The following is a 12,062-nucleotide window of genomic DNA, read 5'->3' as shown; positions in this document are numbered from 1 at the left end:
GTGAGTTTGGATAAGTGTATAATGACACAGATCCATCATTATGGTATCATGCAGAGTATTTTTACTGCCCTAAAAACCCTCTGTGCTCCATCTATTCCTCCCTTTCTCTCCTCACCCATAGATTTTTTTTCCACATCTCCTACTGCTTCATTAGGAAAAGTTCCTAGAAATAGAATAGAAAATAGAGACTTGGGGTGCCTGGGTAGCTCCGTCGGTTAAGCATCTGACTCTTGATCTCTACTCAGGTCTTTATCTCAGGGTCATGAGTTCAAATCCCACACTTGAAATAAAAAGAAAAGAAAGTAGGGTCTTTTGTAGTTTTAGGCATTTAATATGTTCTCTCAAAGTGCCTTCAGGAAAGGTTATACCAAATTATATTCACATTCATTTCTCAGAACTGTGTTTTCATTTTTAGAATCCTTGACATTTCATTTCACTTTGTACTTCTTTACAAGTGAGGTTGAATGGTTTGCACCTTTGGTGTTGATTTTTTTTTAATTTATTAAATCTTTAGTTTTTGTTTTTGTTTTTTTTTTTTTAAGATTTTTATTTATTTATTTGACAGAGAGAGATGCAGCGAGAGAAGGAACACAAGGAGGGGGAGTGGGAGAGGGAGAAGCAGGCTTCCCGCTGAGCAGGGAGCCCGATGCGGGGCTCGATCCCAGGACCCGGGGACCACTTCCTGAGCCAAAGGCAGACGCTTAATGACTGAGCCACCCAGGCGCCCCAGATCTTTAGTTTTCTAATAGATTTTGTTACATTTGGGGATCTGCTGTAGGAAAAATTGAAGTGGACGTTAAAATATGGATAATTTCTCGGTAGAGTTTTACTTAATAGTAAGAATTGTTCATGAATTTCAAACATTTATGAAATATGACTTTACATTTTTATATGCTATTTTTTAGAGCTTCTTTCTGATTTTTTGTGGTCTTACTCCTAACCATAACATTCAGTTCACAAGTTTTTTTTTCTTTTTTAGTTTTCTTAGCGAAAAAGGCAATACACATTCATTTTTGGAAAAAACTTAGAAAAATGAACAAAAAAGAAGGAAATAAAAATTGCCTCTTACCCACAGCTCAAAAATAACCGCTGTCTAATTAGTGCCTATTGTCTTTTAACTTTATTTTTTTTATAATTCTACATAATACATTTTGAATGCATGTATATCCATGCCATTAAATACTTTATAACATAAGTTTAATGATTACATAGTATCCCATCCCAATAAAGTACTTTTAAAAGTCCAGTTATTGGACTGGTTTCCGATTTTTTGCTGTTGAAAACAGTGCTTTGACAAGCATCCCTGTGCATGTCCATCATTATTTTCTTTGGCCGAATTTGTAACAATGGAATTTCTACATAAAAGGCATGCATAGATATATATTGCCAGATTTTCTTCCCATCTTGAGAGAACCCATTACCCTGAACATTTTACTATATTTTTTAGGTATTTTTGGTTTGGTAGTCAAGAAATCATATCTCATTGCTTTATTTGGCATTTCTTCAATTATTAGTGGGGTTGCACATTTTTGTTTATTAACTGTGTATGTTTTGTAGCTGTCCATTGATGTACTTTTGGTTTTCTGTTGATGTGTTTGTCTTTTTTGTAGTTGTTATTTTTAAAAGCTCTTTGTTAATTTATTAACCCTTGATCTGTAATATTTGTTCCAAGTGTTATCTTCAGTTTTTAGCCTTTTAATTGTATTTATGATGTGTCTTAATAGAGAGTCTTTAAAAATGATCTCTTTTAGCTGCTATGTCAGTGAAAGAAGTCCTTCAAAGCTTAGTTGATGATGGTATGGTTGACTGTGAGAGGATTGGAACATCTAATTATTACTGGGCTTTTCCAAGTAAAGCTCTTCATGCAAGGAAACGCAAGTTGGAGGTTCTGGAATCTCAGGTAAGCCAACACAGTTAAAAATTGCAGATGTGCTTTGTAAGAAAGAAATTTGTTTTACTTAATCTTCTTTTCATTTAATGGCTTCCATTAAATTTTTAACATGTATTATTTGACTCAAGATCTAAGGATAATCAAGATCTCTTTCTCCTAAACAATACAAGGAGCTTAGAATGTTCTAACTTTCATCCTCCCACGTGCCATGATATTATTTTATAGTATTTTAGTTCCTTTTAGGGTTACAGAATGGTTGGGAAGGTACAGAGTTCCCAAATACAATTGATTCTTTAACACCATGGGTTTGAACTGCATGAGTCCACTTCTACGTGGATTTTTTCCAATACATGTAATACTATAAATTTATCTTCTCTTATGTTCTCTTAACATTTTCTTTTCCCTAGCTTGCTTTGTTGTAAGGATACAGTATATAATACATATAGCATACAAAATATGTGTTAAACAACTGTTTATGTGATTGGTAGGGCTTCTGGCCAACAGTGGGCTATTAGCAGTTAAGCTTGGGGGGAGTCAAAAGTTATATGTGGATTTTTGACTGCATGAGGGTCACCCCTAACCTCTGCATTTTTCCATGGTCAACTGAAGAGTTCTCCACTGTCCAAAAGTGGAGCATTCCTGTGAAACCTTTTTTTTTTTTTAAAGATTTTATTTATTTATTGGACAGAGAGAGACATAGCGAGAGCAGGAACACAAGCAGGGGGAGTGGGAGAGGGAGAAGCAGGCTTCCCGCAGAGCAGGGAGCCTGATGTGGGACTCGATCCCAGGACCCTGGGATCATGACCTGAGCCGAAGGCAGACGCTTAAGGACTGAGCCACTCAGGCGCCCCCTGTGAAACCTTTTGTAAGCTAAAATGGCATAGAATGAAAAAGCAATTACCATTAATCTATATGGAAAAAATTGAGTGTTTCTGAACCCCATAAGTAGCCTCTCTTAGGCTTTTCTGATACCTGTAGGACACATCTTGCTAACAGATGCACAAAATAAATCAAGATAAAGCACAGATGCTCATTGATATAGTTCCGAGGTGTGGAGTTTGATGCTGAGATGCTGAGTGTAGTTCCCGGGGAAGGAGCTTGGTGGTGCCGCTCTCCCTGATGTTGGTGCATGCTACCTCTATACTGGTTTGCTACAAAATGAACGCTGAAACACTATTTTTGCTTTTTATCTTTTTTTGTAAAAGCAAAAAGACTCTTCAGATTTCTTTTAGTTAGCAAAAATAGGTACTAATATAGGTCTTTCATAAAAGTAAAATGGCATATCATGAACTTTTGAAAAGTGACTTACATTTTGTGTTTAGTGTGGTACATTTGTTACAAATGATGAGCCAATATTGATACCTTGTCGTTAAATAAAGTCCATAGTTTACATTAGGGTTCACATTTTGTATGTTATGTGAATTTTGACAAATGCATAAATGTCATGTATCCACAATTACAGGATCATACAGAATAGTCTCACTGCCCTAAAAATCTCCTGTGCTCCAGTTATTCGTCCATCCTTCCCTCTCCCTTAATCCCTAGCAACCATTGGTGTTTTTTACTATTCTATAGGTTTGCCTTTTCTGGAATGTCATATTGTTGGAATCATGCAGTCTGTAGCCTTTTCAGATTGGCTCTAATACACATTTAGGTTTCCTCCATGTCTTTTGGTGGCTTGGTAGCTCATTTCTTTTTATTGCTGAACAGTATTCCATTGCACAGATGTGCTGCAGTTTGTTTATTCATTCAGCTATTAAAGAAAATCTTGGTTGCTTCCAAGAACGTGTATTTAGTCTGTATTACAAGATTCCACTACATTTTAATTTTATTTTTTTATTCTTTTATACAACTGAGGGGGTGAATTATGTGGAATTTACAGTGTAGGCAAGAAGTGGAACTTTAGGGAAATGGGCTATGGACTTGTTTTGGGGTGAGGCAAGGAAGAATCCTGATTCTCTAGAAGATAACAGGAATAGGAAATGTTAATCAGGAATAGTAAAGGAGATGAATTTTTTTCTGTTTGGAGATAATATGAGATTACATTTCTTCACAGGAAAATTCTGAAACACCACTTTTTTAAAATGTCGCTTCTGGGTTTAAGAAGGTCAAAGTTTGTAGGCAGCCCTCAGTCTGTCTGTGTTTTTAATTATAAGCAACAAAAACTAACTCTGGCTGAGTTTAACAGAAAAGGAATTTATTAGAAGATACAGGATGGACTTACAGAATCACTGGGAATGCTAGAAACCCAGTTCTAAAAGTAGGCAGGAACTGAGGGAAGGTGCACAGCCAGACCACAGCCAAAGTCACGCCGTGAAACTTGTGTGGTGAGGATTCTGCTGCCCCAAGGCCATGCCATGACCTCTGCACCTAGCTCTATTGACAGTGCTGCTGACCAGTGGAAGATGATTCCACTGGTGCTCCTGACCCTGGCTAAAGAAGTGGATGTTGTTGCTGCCCCCCTCCCTCCCCCCAAAAAACCCTCAAAAAATGAAAAACTTCTGTCCTAGCTACCAGTCACAGTTTTGGGAAGTACATATGATTGGCCAAGCCTGGGTTACATGCCCACACTCTAGTCGCCAGGGGAACTGGGGAAATAAATAATTGGGGTTTCTAGTTTCTATGATGGGAGGTAGCTCCCTCCTGTTGGCACCAGCAATTCCCTGAAATAGGAAAGGGGTTTGAATGCTGAGTAGCACTCTCTCTCCTACCAGGTTAGATATTTACAAAATAAATCGAGAGAAAAAAACTGGAAAATAGCACAGGACTTGGAGTCAGAATAATAACAACAAAATTACTGAATACCTACTGTCCTCTGTATGCCAGACACTATTCTAGGCACTTGTAATCCATTAGTGGACAAAGAATGGAAGCAGGGAAACAGGTAGGTTAAGTTATTGGAGTAATCCAGCTGTGAGGTAATTGTGGTTTGGACCTGGTGGTAGCAGCCTACCTACCCCTCCTTAGCTGTAGGCAACCAGTAAGTTTCTTTTCTTTCTTTCTAAGATTTTATTTATTTATTTGAGAGAGAGCACACGTGCATGTGAGCTGGGGGAAGGGTAAAGGGAGAGGGAGAGAAAGACTCTCAAGCAGACTGTGAGTGGAGCCCAACTCGGGGCTTGATCTCAGGACCCTGAGATCATGACCTGAGCCAAAATCAAGAGCCGGACGTTCAACTGACTGAGCCACCCAGGTAGCTACTTTCTGTTTCTTGTGAATTTCCTTGTTCTGGACGTTTTATATGAATGGAATCACATAAATGTGTATCTTTCATGACTGGCTTCTTTCATTTAGTGTAATGTTTTCAAGGTTTATCTATGTTGTAGTATGTATCAGTATGCCATTCCTTTTTATGGCCGAATAATATTCCATTGTATGAATATACCACATTTTATTTATCCATTCATCAGTTGATGGCCATTTGGGTTGTTTCCATCTTTTGACTATTATATGCAATGTTGCTGTAAACTTCATGTATGAGTTTTTGTGTGGACATATGTTTTCATTTCTCTTGGGAATTGATGGGTCATATGATAACATGAATAATTGTTTGAAGAACTTCCGGACTTCTTTCTAATTTGGCTGCACCATTTCACATTCTTACCAGCAGTGCGTGAAGCTTCCAGTTTCACTGCATCCTCACTGAAACTTATCATTACCTGACTTTTTTGACTCTAGCCATCCTAGTGGTTGTGAAGTGGCATCTCATTATGGTTTTGCTTTCCATTTCCCTGATGACTAATGATGTTGCGCATCTTTTCATGTGTTTACTGGCTATTTGTGATCTTCCTTGGAGAAATGTCCATTCAGATCCTTTTACCCCTTTTTTTATCTTTTAAACATGATGCTGCATTTTTTTTCCCCTCCTAGGAAACAACATGCATATTCATCACTCAGCAACTTTTTTAAAAAGTTAATCATGAAATTAGAAACTTTATACAGGGTAATTTACTTTTAGGCCTTACTGCATTTTTCTGTCTTCATGGTTTTTGTTCTTTTATCCTCTAAGAATTCCCTTGCCCTTCTTTTCTACCTAGCCAAATTCTAAACATCTCTTTTCTCAGAAACCGTCTCAAGCTCCCATAGCTTACAGTGTTTGGGCCTTCTCTAAACCTATAATATTTTTGGTTTTACCATAATATAATGTATTGCTTTGGCACATACTGCTGGTTTGCTATGTAATGAACATTGCCCCTTTCTTCTTTACTAACAAAACACTTTGTTGAGGCAGCAGTGTGTCTTATGGAAAAAATGCTCATCTTCCCATACTCCCTTGCAACTAAGAGTGGCAATGGAAGACAATTCTGATGAGTGAGATGTAAATGGAAGACTAGCTTTGAGGTTTGTAGGAAAGTGTTTACTTTCCTCAAAAAGGCAAAACCCTTTCCCCTTCTTTTCCATGATGTAGACATGAGTTTATATTGTAACCCTACAATAACAAGCATTAGGATGAAGACCTGTTCCTTAAGAATGTCAGAGCCTGAATAAAAAGGGCTTGGATCTCTGGTGGCATTTTGAGATGCTGCGCTAGCCTTGGACTGCCTAACCTCTGGGCTGTTTAATCCAGTTTTAGTCAAAAATTCTGTTATTTTAGCTGCAGTTATTCTAAATGGATACAATTGCTTTGAAGATTTCTTTTGCATAAATGTAACTTAGATTTTTATTAGTCTATCTCTTTGTAACAAACTGTTTACTCCAAAACTTTGGGGCTTAAAGAAACAAATATTGATATTTCACAGTTTCTGTGGATTCAGGCATGGCTAGTTAGGTACCTCTGGCTCAAAGTCTCACATAAGGTTGTAGTCAAACAGTCGGCTGGGGTGGCATTCTCATCAGAAGGCTCATCTGGGAGAGGACTTACTTCCAAACTCAATCATATGGTTATTGGACTTAGTCCCCTGAAGGCTGTTGGACTGAGGGCCTTGACTCCTTGATAGTTTTTAGATAGAGGCCTCCCTCATTCCTTTTATCAAGGGCTTCTCCATAGGATGGCTCACAGTATGGCAGCTGCCTTCCCACAGAGCAAACATGAGGGAAGTCCAAGATAGAAGCTACTGGGTTTGTTGGCAACTTAATCTTGGAAGTGACATCTCTTTACATCTGCTACATTCTGTTTTAATGAAGTCATTAAACACAGCCCACACATAAGCAGAGATTACAAATGTGCATAAATACCAAGGGGCAGGGATCATTGTGGCCATCTTAGAGAATACATGCCACAGATTTTAAATTTTGTTTAACTTCTCAGACGTATAAGTCTTAGCCTCTTGATTAGTTTTTAATAGCTTTATTGAGGAATAATTGACATACAAAAACTGCTCACATTTAAAGTTTAAAAATTGATAAGTTTTGGCATATGTATGTATCCATGAAACCATCACCACAGTCAAGATAATGAGCATATCCTTCATCCCTAAAAGTTTCTTCATTCCCCTTTTTAGTCTTTCTCTCCTGCCCTTCCTTTCCCTGCACTGTTTCCCCTGCCCCCATTCTCAGGCAAGCACTGATTTGCTTTCTGTCACTATTCATTGGTTTGTATTTCCTAGAATTTTAAATAAATGGAATCATACAGTATGTACTCTTTCGTCCTGGCTTTTTTTACTCAGCATAATTATCTTAAGATGTATCCATGTTGCTGTATTATTCATTCATTTTTATTGCTTAGTGATATTCCATTGTATGGAGATATGACAGTGTTTATCTGTCGATAGACGTTTGGGTTTTTTGTTCTAATTTTGGGCTATTAGAAATAAAGCTGCTATAAATATTTGTGTACAAGTCTTTTTAGGGATGTATGTTTTTATTTATGTTGGGTAAATACCTAGGAGTGAAAAGGCTGGATCATATGGTAGGTGTATATTGAACTGTTTTCTGAAATGCTTTGTCATTTTACATTCCTACCAGTAATGTATGAGAGCTCCCAGTCGCTCCACATCCTTGTCAATACCTGGTATGATACCCATTCTAATAAGAATATAGTGATATCTCATTGTGGCTTTTCTCCATTTCCCCAATGACTAATAATGTTGAGCATATTTGCACATGTTTATTTGTCATCCATATGTCCTCTTTGATAAAGCGTCGATACAGATCTCTTACCTTTAAAAAAATTTTTTTGTCTTTTTTTTTTTTTTTAGAGAGAGAGAGCGCACGTGTGAGCTGGGGTGGGGAGGGGCTGAGGGAGAGGGAGAATCTTAAGCAGGCTCCATTCTCAGCGTGGAGCCCAATGCAGGGCTCAGTCTTACGACCTTGAGATCATGACCTGAGCTGAAATCAAGAGTCAAATGCTTAACCGACTGAGCCACCCAGGTGCCCCTTTTTTTGTTGTTGTTGTTTTTTTTTTTAAACTTGGGTTGTTTTTATTATTGAGTTTAGACAATTCTTTATATAGTCTAGAGGCAAATCCTTTATTAAATAAATGTTCTCTGAACTTTTTTCTACCAGTCTTTGGCTGTCTTTTCATCTTCTTGACTATCTTCTGAAGAGCAGAAGTTTTTAATTTTGTTGAAGTCCAATTTATCAATTTGTTTCTTCATGGTTAGTGTTTTTGGTAGTGTATCTTACCTTCTTCCGGGTAATTATTTGTGCCTGAAATTGGGCATAACGGGCTGATTAAACATTTCTTGGTTGATTTCTTGAGCCAGAGAAACTCTTTACCTTTCAGGGAAAAAAAGGCCAGATGTACGTTTTTTATTTCTTAGCCTCTGGATTTAGCATATCTACTTAAGTGGAGAAGCTTGGCAAATCTTAATAGAAGTAAGGAAGAGATCTAATTAGAATCTCTAGTACAGTGAATCTATTTTTAAAAAGTGAACTTAATATCACTGTTTGCTCTGAATGCTTGAGGAATAGGATGTTCTAATTAGTTACTGTCAATATACTCCTCTCCCTATAGGTCTGAGAGTTGGCATCAAATGTATTTGTGACACACCCCTCTCTCCACTCCCCCATTTACAAGCTGTAGGCCAAAGATTAATCTCACACACCTGCTCAGAAATCAGGTCAAGTCAGAGGTGAACACCTAGGCAGTAGTCCTATGCCTTCTGTTCTAAGCACTCCAGAAGTAAATGAAAAACATAATTTTGATATGTTACTTGTAGGAGGTTGATAGTCCTTGACATTTGCTATATATAGTTGTTTAAAACAAAACAAAACAAAACTCAGTGCCTTTTCACTGACCTAAACCTGCTTTAGTCTTTCACTAAAATTTGAGATGGCATGTCAGTATCAGACTGTGCCCCCATGGTTCTGAAGATCACTTATTTTAAAGAAGCAATGTGGCTTAATGGAAAAAGTAGTTCGAAGTGAGACATGGATTGAAATCACAGCCTTACTTCTTACTAGTTGTAGGATCTTCCGAAAAATTTCTTAAACTCTTTAAAGCCTCAGTTTCCCAGTTTGTAAAACAGAGATTATACTTGAAAGGGTTGTGATAAAGATTAAGTGATATGTGTAAAGTGCCCGGTGTTCTAGGTACTCTGTATATGGTAGCCAAAAGTTCAGCTAAGTTAGTATGCACCCAGGAGTACACTGTAAGTTTATTTGTTCAGTCAGAACAAATATTTGAGGGTCTATTACGTGCAAAACATTTTACCAGATACTGGAGGTAATTTGTAAAAGTAGAAGTCAAGATTCATGCTTTATAAGAACATCTAACCTGTGCTAAAGATAATATATATGCACATGAAAGAGTGAAAATAAGAGTGAAAAGAGAGAAAATAAGAAAAATGTAATAGAGTGGTGATTAAAAGTGCTGCAAGAGAAGTTGGGATTTATATAAATATAGAAAGTACTCAGTGTTGCAGTGAATCAGATTCCAAATTCAAGGTTGCACTGAAGGATTATTTGGCATATTGCCAAAGTGAAGGGTTAGCTTCCTTTGAGTTTCTTGTTAATTACTTCCAGATTAGAGAGAGAGTGGAGGAACTCTAAATTTCCTTCCTTCATTTGTCTGTTTCTTTCTTTTTCATCATTCTGTTCTGCTTTGGTTCTGCCAGTGATTCCAATTCTATATAGGAATGTATTCATCTCTTGAAAATGGACATTCTTGTAGTAGATCTGAAAATTAAATCAAGAAACACATTTTTTTTTTCCTCCCTTGCTTTTAGGTTGTAGGTATCGATCATCATTATAGACAGTCTAAAAGCCTCATGGTTATAATTTATGTTTCTCTTTAATATTTTCTAAGATGGCAGATAAGCCATCAACTATGTGTGGGTCGCATTAACTGCTTTGACAGATAGCACTATATGTCTGCTCTGTGCATGCACTGTGCTAACTTCTTTAGGCAATATAAAAATACTAGCATACTGTACTTGGTAAGGCACGATAAATACCATAAATAATTAACTTTTTATGAAAAGACATAGTTAATTAGCTTTTTAGTTTATGTAAGATTAGTGCCAAATACTATCTGTTCTATGGGTCCTAATTGTTATATGAGTTTAGAGGAGGGAAGATTTTTATAAATCCACATACTTCAGTGAGACTTCTTAGAAATGATTATTTTGAGCTGCAAGTTGAGTAGATTTATTTTATTTTATTTTATTTTATTTATTTGACAGAGAGAGAGCACAAATAGGCAGAGTGGCAGGCAGAGGGAGAGGGAGAAGCAGGCTCCCCGCTGAGCAGGGAGCCGGACGCGGGGCTCAATCCCAGGACCCTAGGATAATGACCCAAGCCTAAGGCAGCCGCTTAACTGACCGAGCCACCCAGGTGCCCCACAAGTTGAGTAGATTTAGATGGATGGAGGAGATTCTCAAGGGGGGACAGAAGGGAGCCACTGATGCTGATGTTGGAAATGGCAGCCAAAATTCACTGAGCACTTCTCCAGGTAGAGTTTTAAGAGTTTGTCTTAATCCATTGAGGCTGCTATAACAAAATACCACAGACTGGGTAGCTTATAAACAACAGAAACTTGTTTCTCACCATTCTGAAAGCTGGTCAGGTAGGACACTCTTCTGGGTCACAGGCTTCTTGTTATATCCTCACCTGGTTTAATTGCTTAGGCATCTCTCTGGAGCCTCTTTATGTGGCACTAATCCCATTCTTGAGGGCTCCACCTTCATGACATCAGTACCTCCCAAAGCCTTACCTACCTAAGGTTATCAACATTACCTTTGGGGGTTAGGGTTTCAACATGTGAACTATGGGGGGAACAAAAACATTCATACCATAGCAGAGCTTTTGCATGCTTCATAGCATTTGACTCTTACAACTGCATAAGGTAGGCATTAACTCTACCTACGTGAGAAGACTGAGGCACCAAGAGGGTAAATAACTTGCCCACAGTGATAGTACTAGTAAATGGTAAAGCAAGATTTGAATCCAGGCATTCTGACCCCACATTCCTTGCACATAACCACAGGTAAACAAAACTTTAAAGCAAATTATGTTCAGTGGACAGTTGGTGACCAGTTTGGAAAGAAGATGTAAGTTTTTGTTGTATAGTAATGGGAAAATAAGGTTGGAAATTGGATTGAGGCCCATATTATGGGGTATCTTAGTGGTTGGGTGGATTTTATTATGTACAACAAGCAGGGAAAGTTGAAGATTTTCCTGCCAGAATATTTTTATTTATTTTGCTGATCTAATTGCTTTTAAAAATTAGATTATAAGCTTAAAAAATAATGTTGTAAAAAAAAAAAAAACCTGAAAAAAAAAAATGTTGTTACATCATGGTATTAAGCAAAAAACCCCCCCCCCCCCCGCCCCGTATAGGTGAGTAAGACATTATTAATGTTGCTGAGAATAATGTAATGTGTAGTAATTTATTTCTGCATGATTGAAATAAATATTTGGATTGGGTTAGAAGAAATAGTTGTTAAACTAGTCTCTCTAAATAGCTGTGACATAGATGCATTCCTGAACCTTTTCACATAAATTACTAACTTTCTTGGGCAAGAAAAGCTCACGTGGAGCTGAGAATGGTGGTGCATGTTTAAGTCTGCTAGTGCTTCTGAAATAGATTCAAATATATTATGCTGTTTGGATGGTAGTAGAAGCAGCCCTTTTGGTTCCACAGAAAGTAGAAATAACCAGATCTTTTTCTCCTAAGTCTTTGTTGTGAATTTGTTGTCAATTTTTGTGTAGCTTAAAAATTAATTCCATTGTGGGAACTCCCCAGTGAAATGGCACTTCTCTGTATCCTAAAGAATGTATACAACTTTTT

The 12,062-nt window shown here is 37.4% G+C and overlaps 1 protein-coding gene across 1 annotated transcript in view; it reads left to right on the top strand.

Moving 5' to 3' along the window:
- The window catches only part of MND1 (meiotic nuclear divisions 1), a 49,366-nt gene that overhangs the window by 12,646 nt on the left and 24,658 nt on the right, over positions 1-12,062 (top strand). The window contains exon 4 of the mRNA XM_081811745.1: positions 1,752-1,900. Within this exon, the coding sequence (XP_081667871.1) occupies positions 1,752-1,900 (149 nt within the window). The remainder of the gene's footprint in view (positions 1-1,751; positions 1,901-12,062) is intronic.

The sequence above is a fragment of the Leptonychotes weddellii genome, chromosome 2 (genome assembly GCF_054177405.1).
Source record: "Leptonychotes weddellii isolate Sample4059 chromosome 2, ASM5417740v2, whole genome shotgun sequence".
In the NCBI taxonomy this organism is placed as follows: Eukaryota; Metazoa; Chordata; class Mammalia; order Carnivora; family Phocidae; genus Leptonychotes; species Leptonychotes weddellii.
Note: the sequence above shows the minus strand (reverse complement) of the source record. Positions and strands in the feature narration are given on the sequence as shown.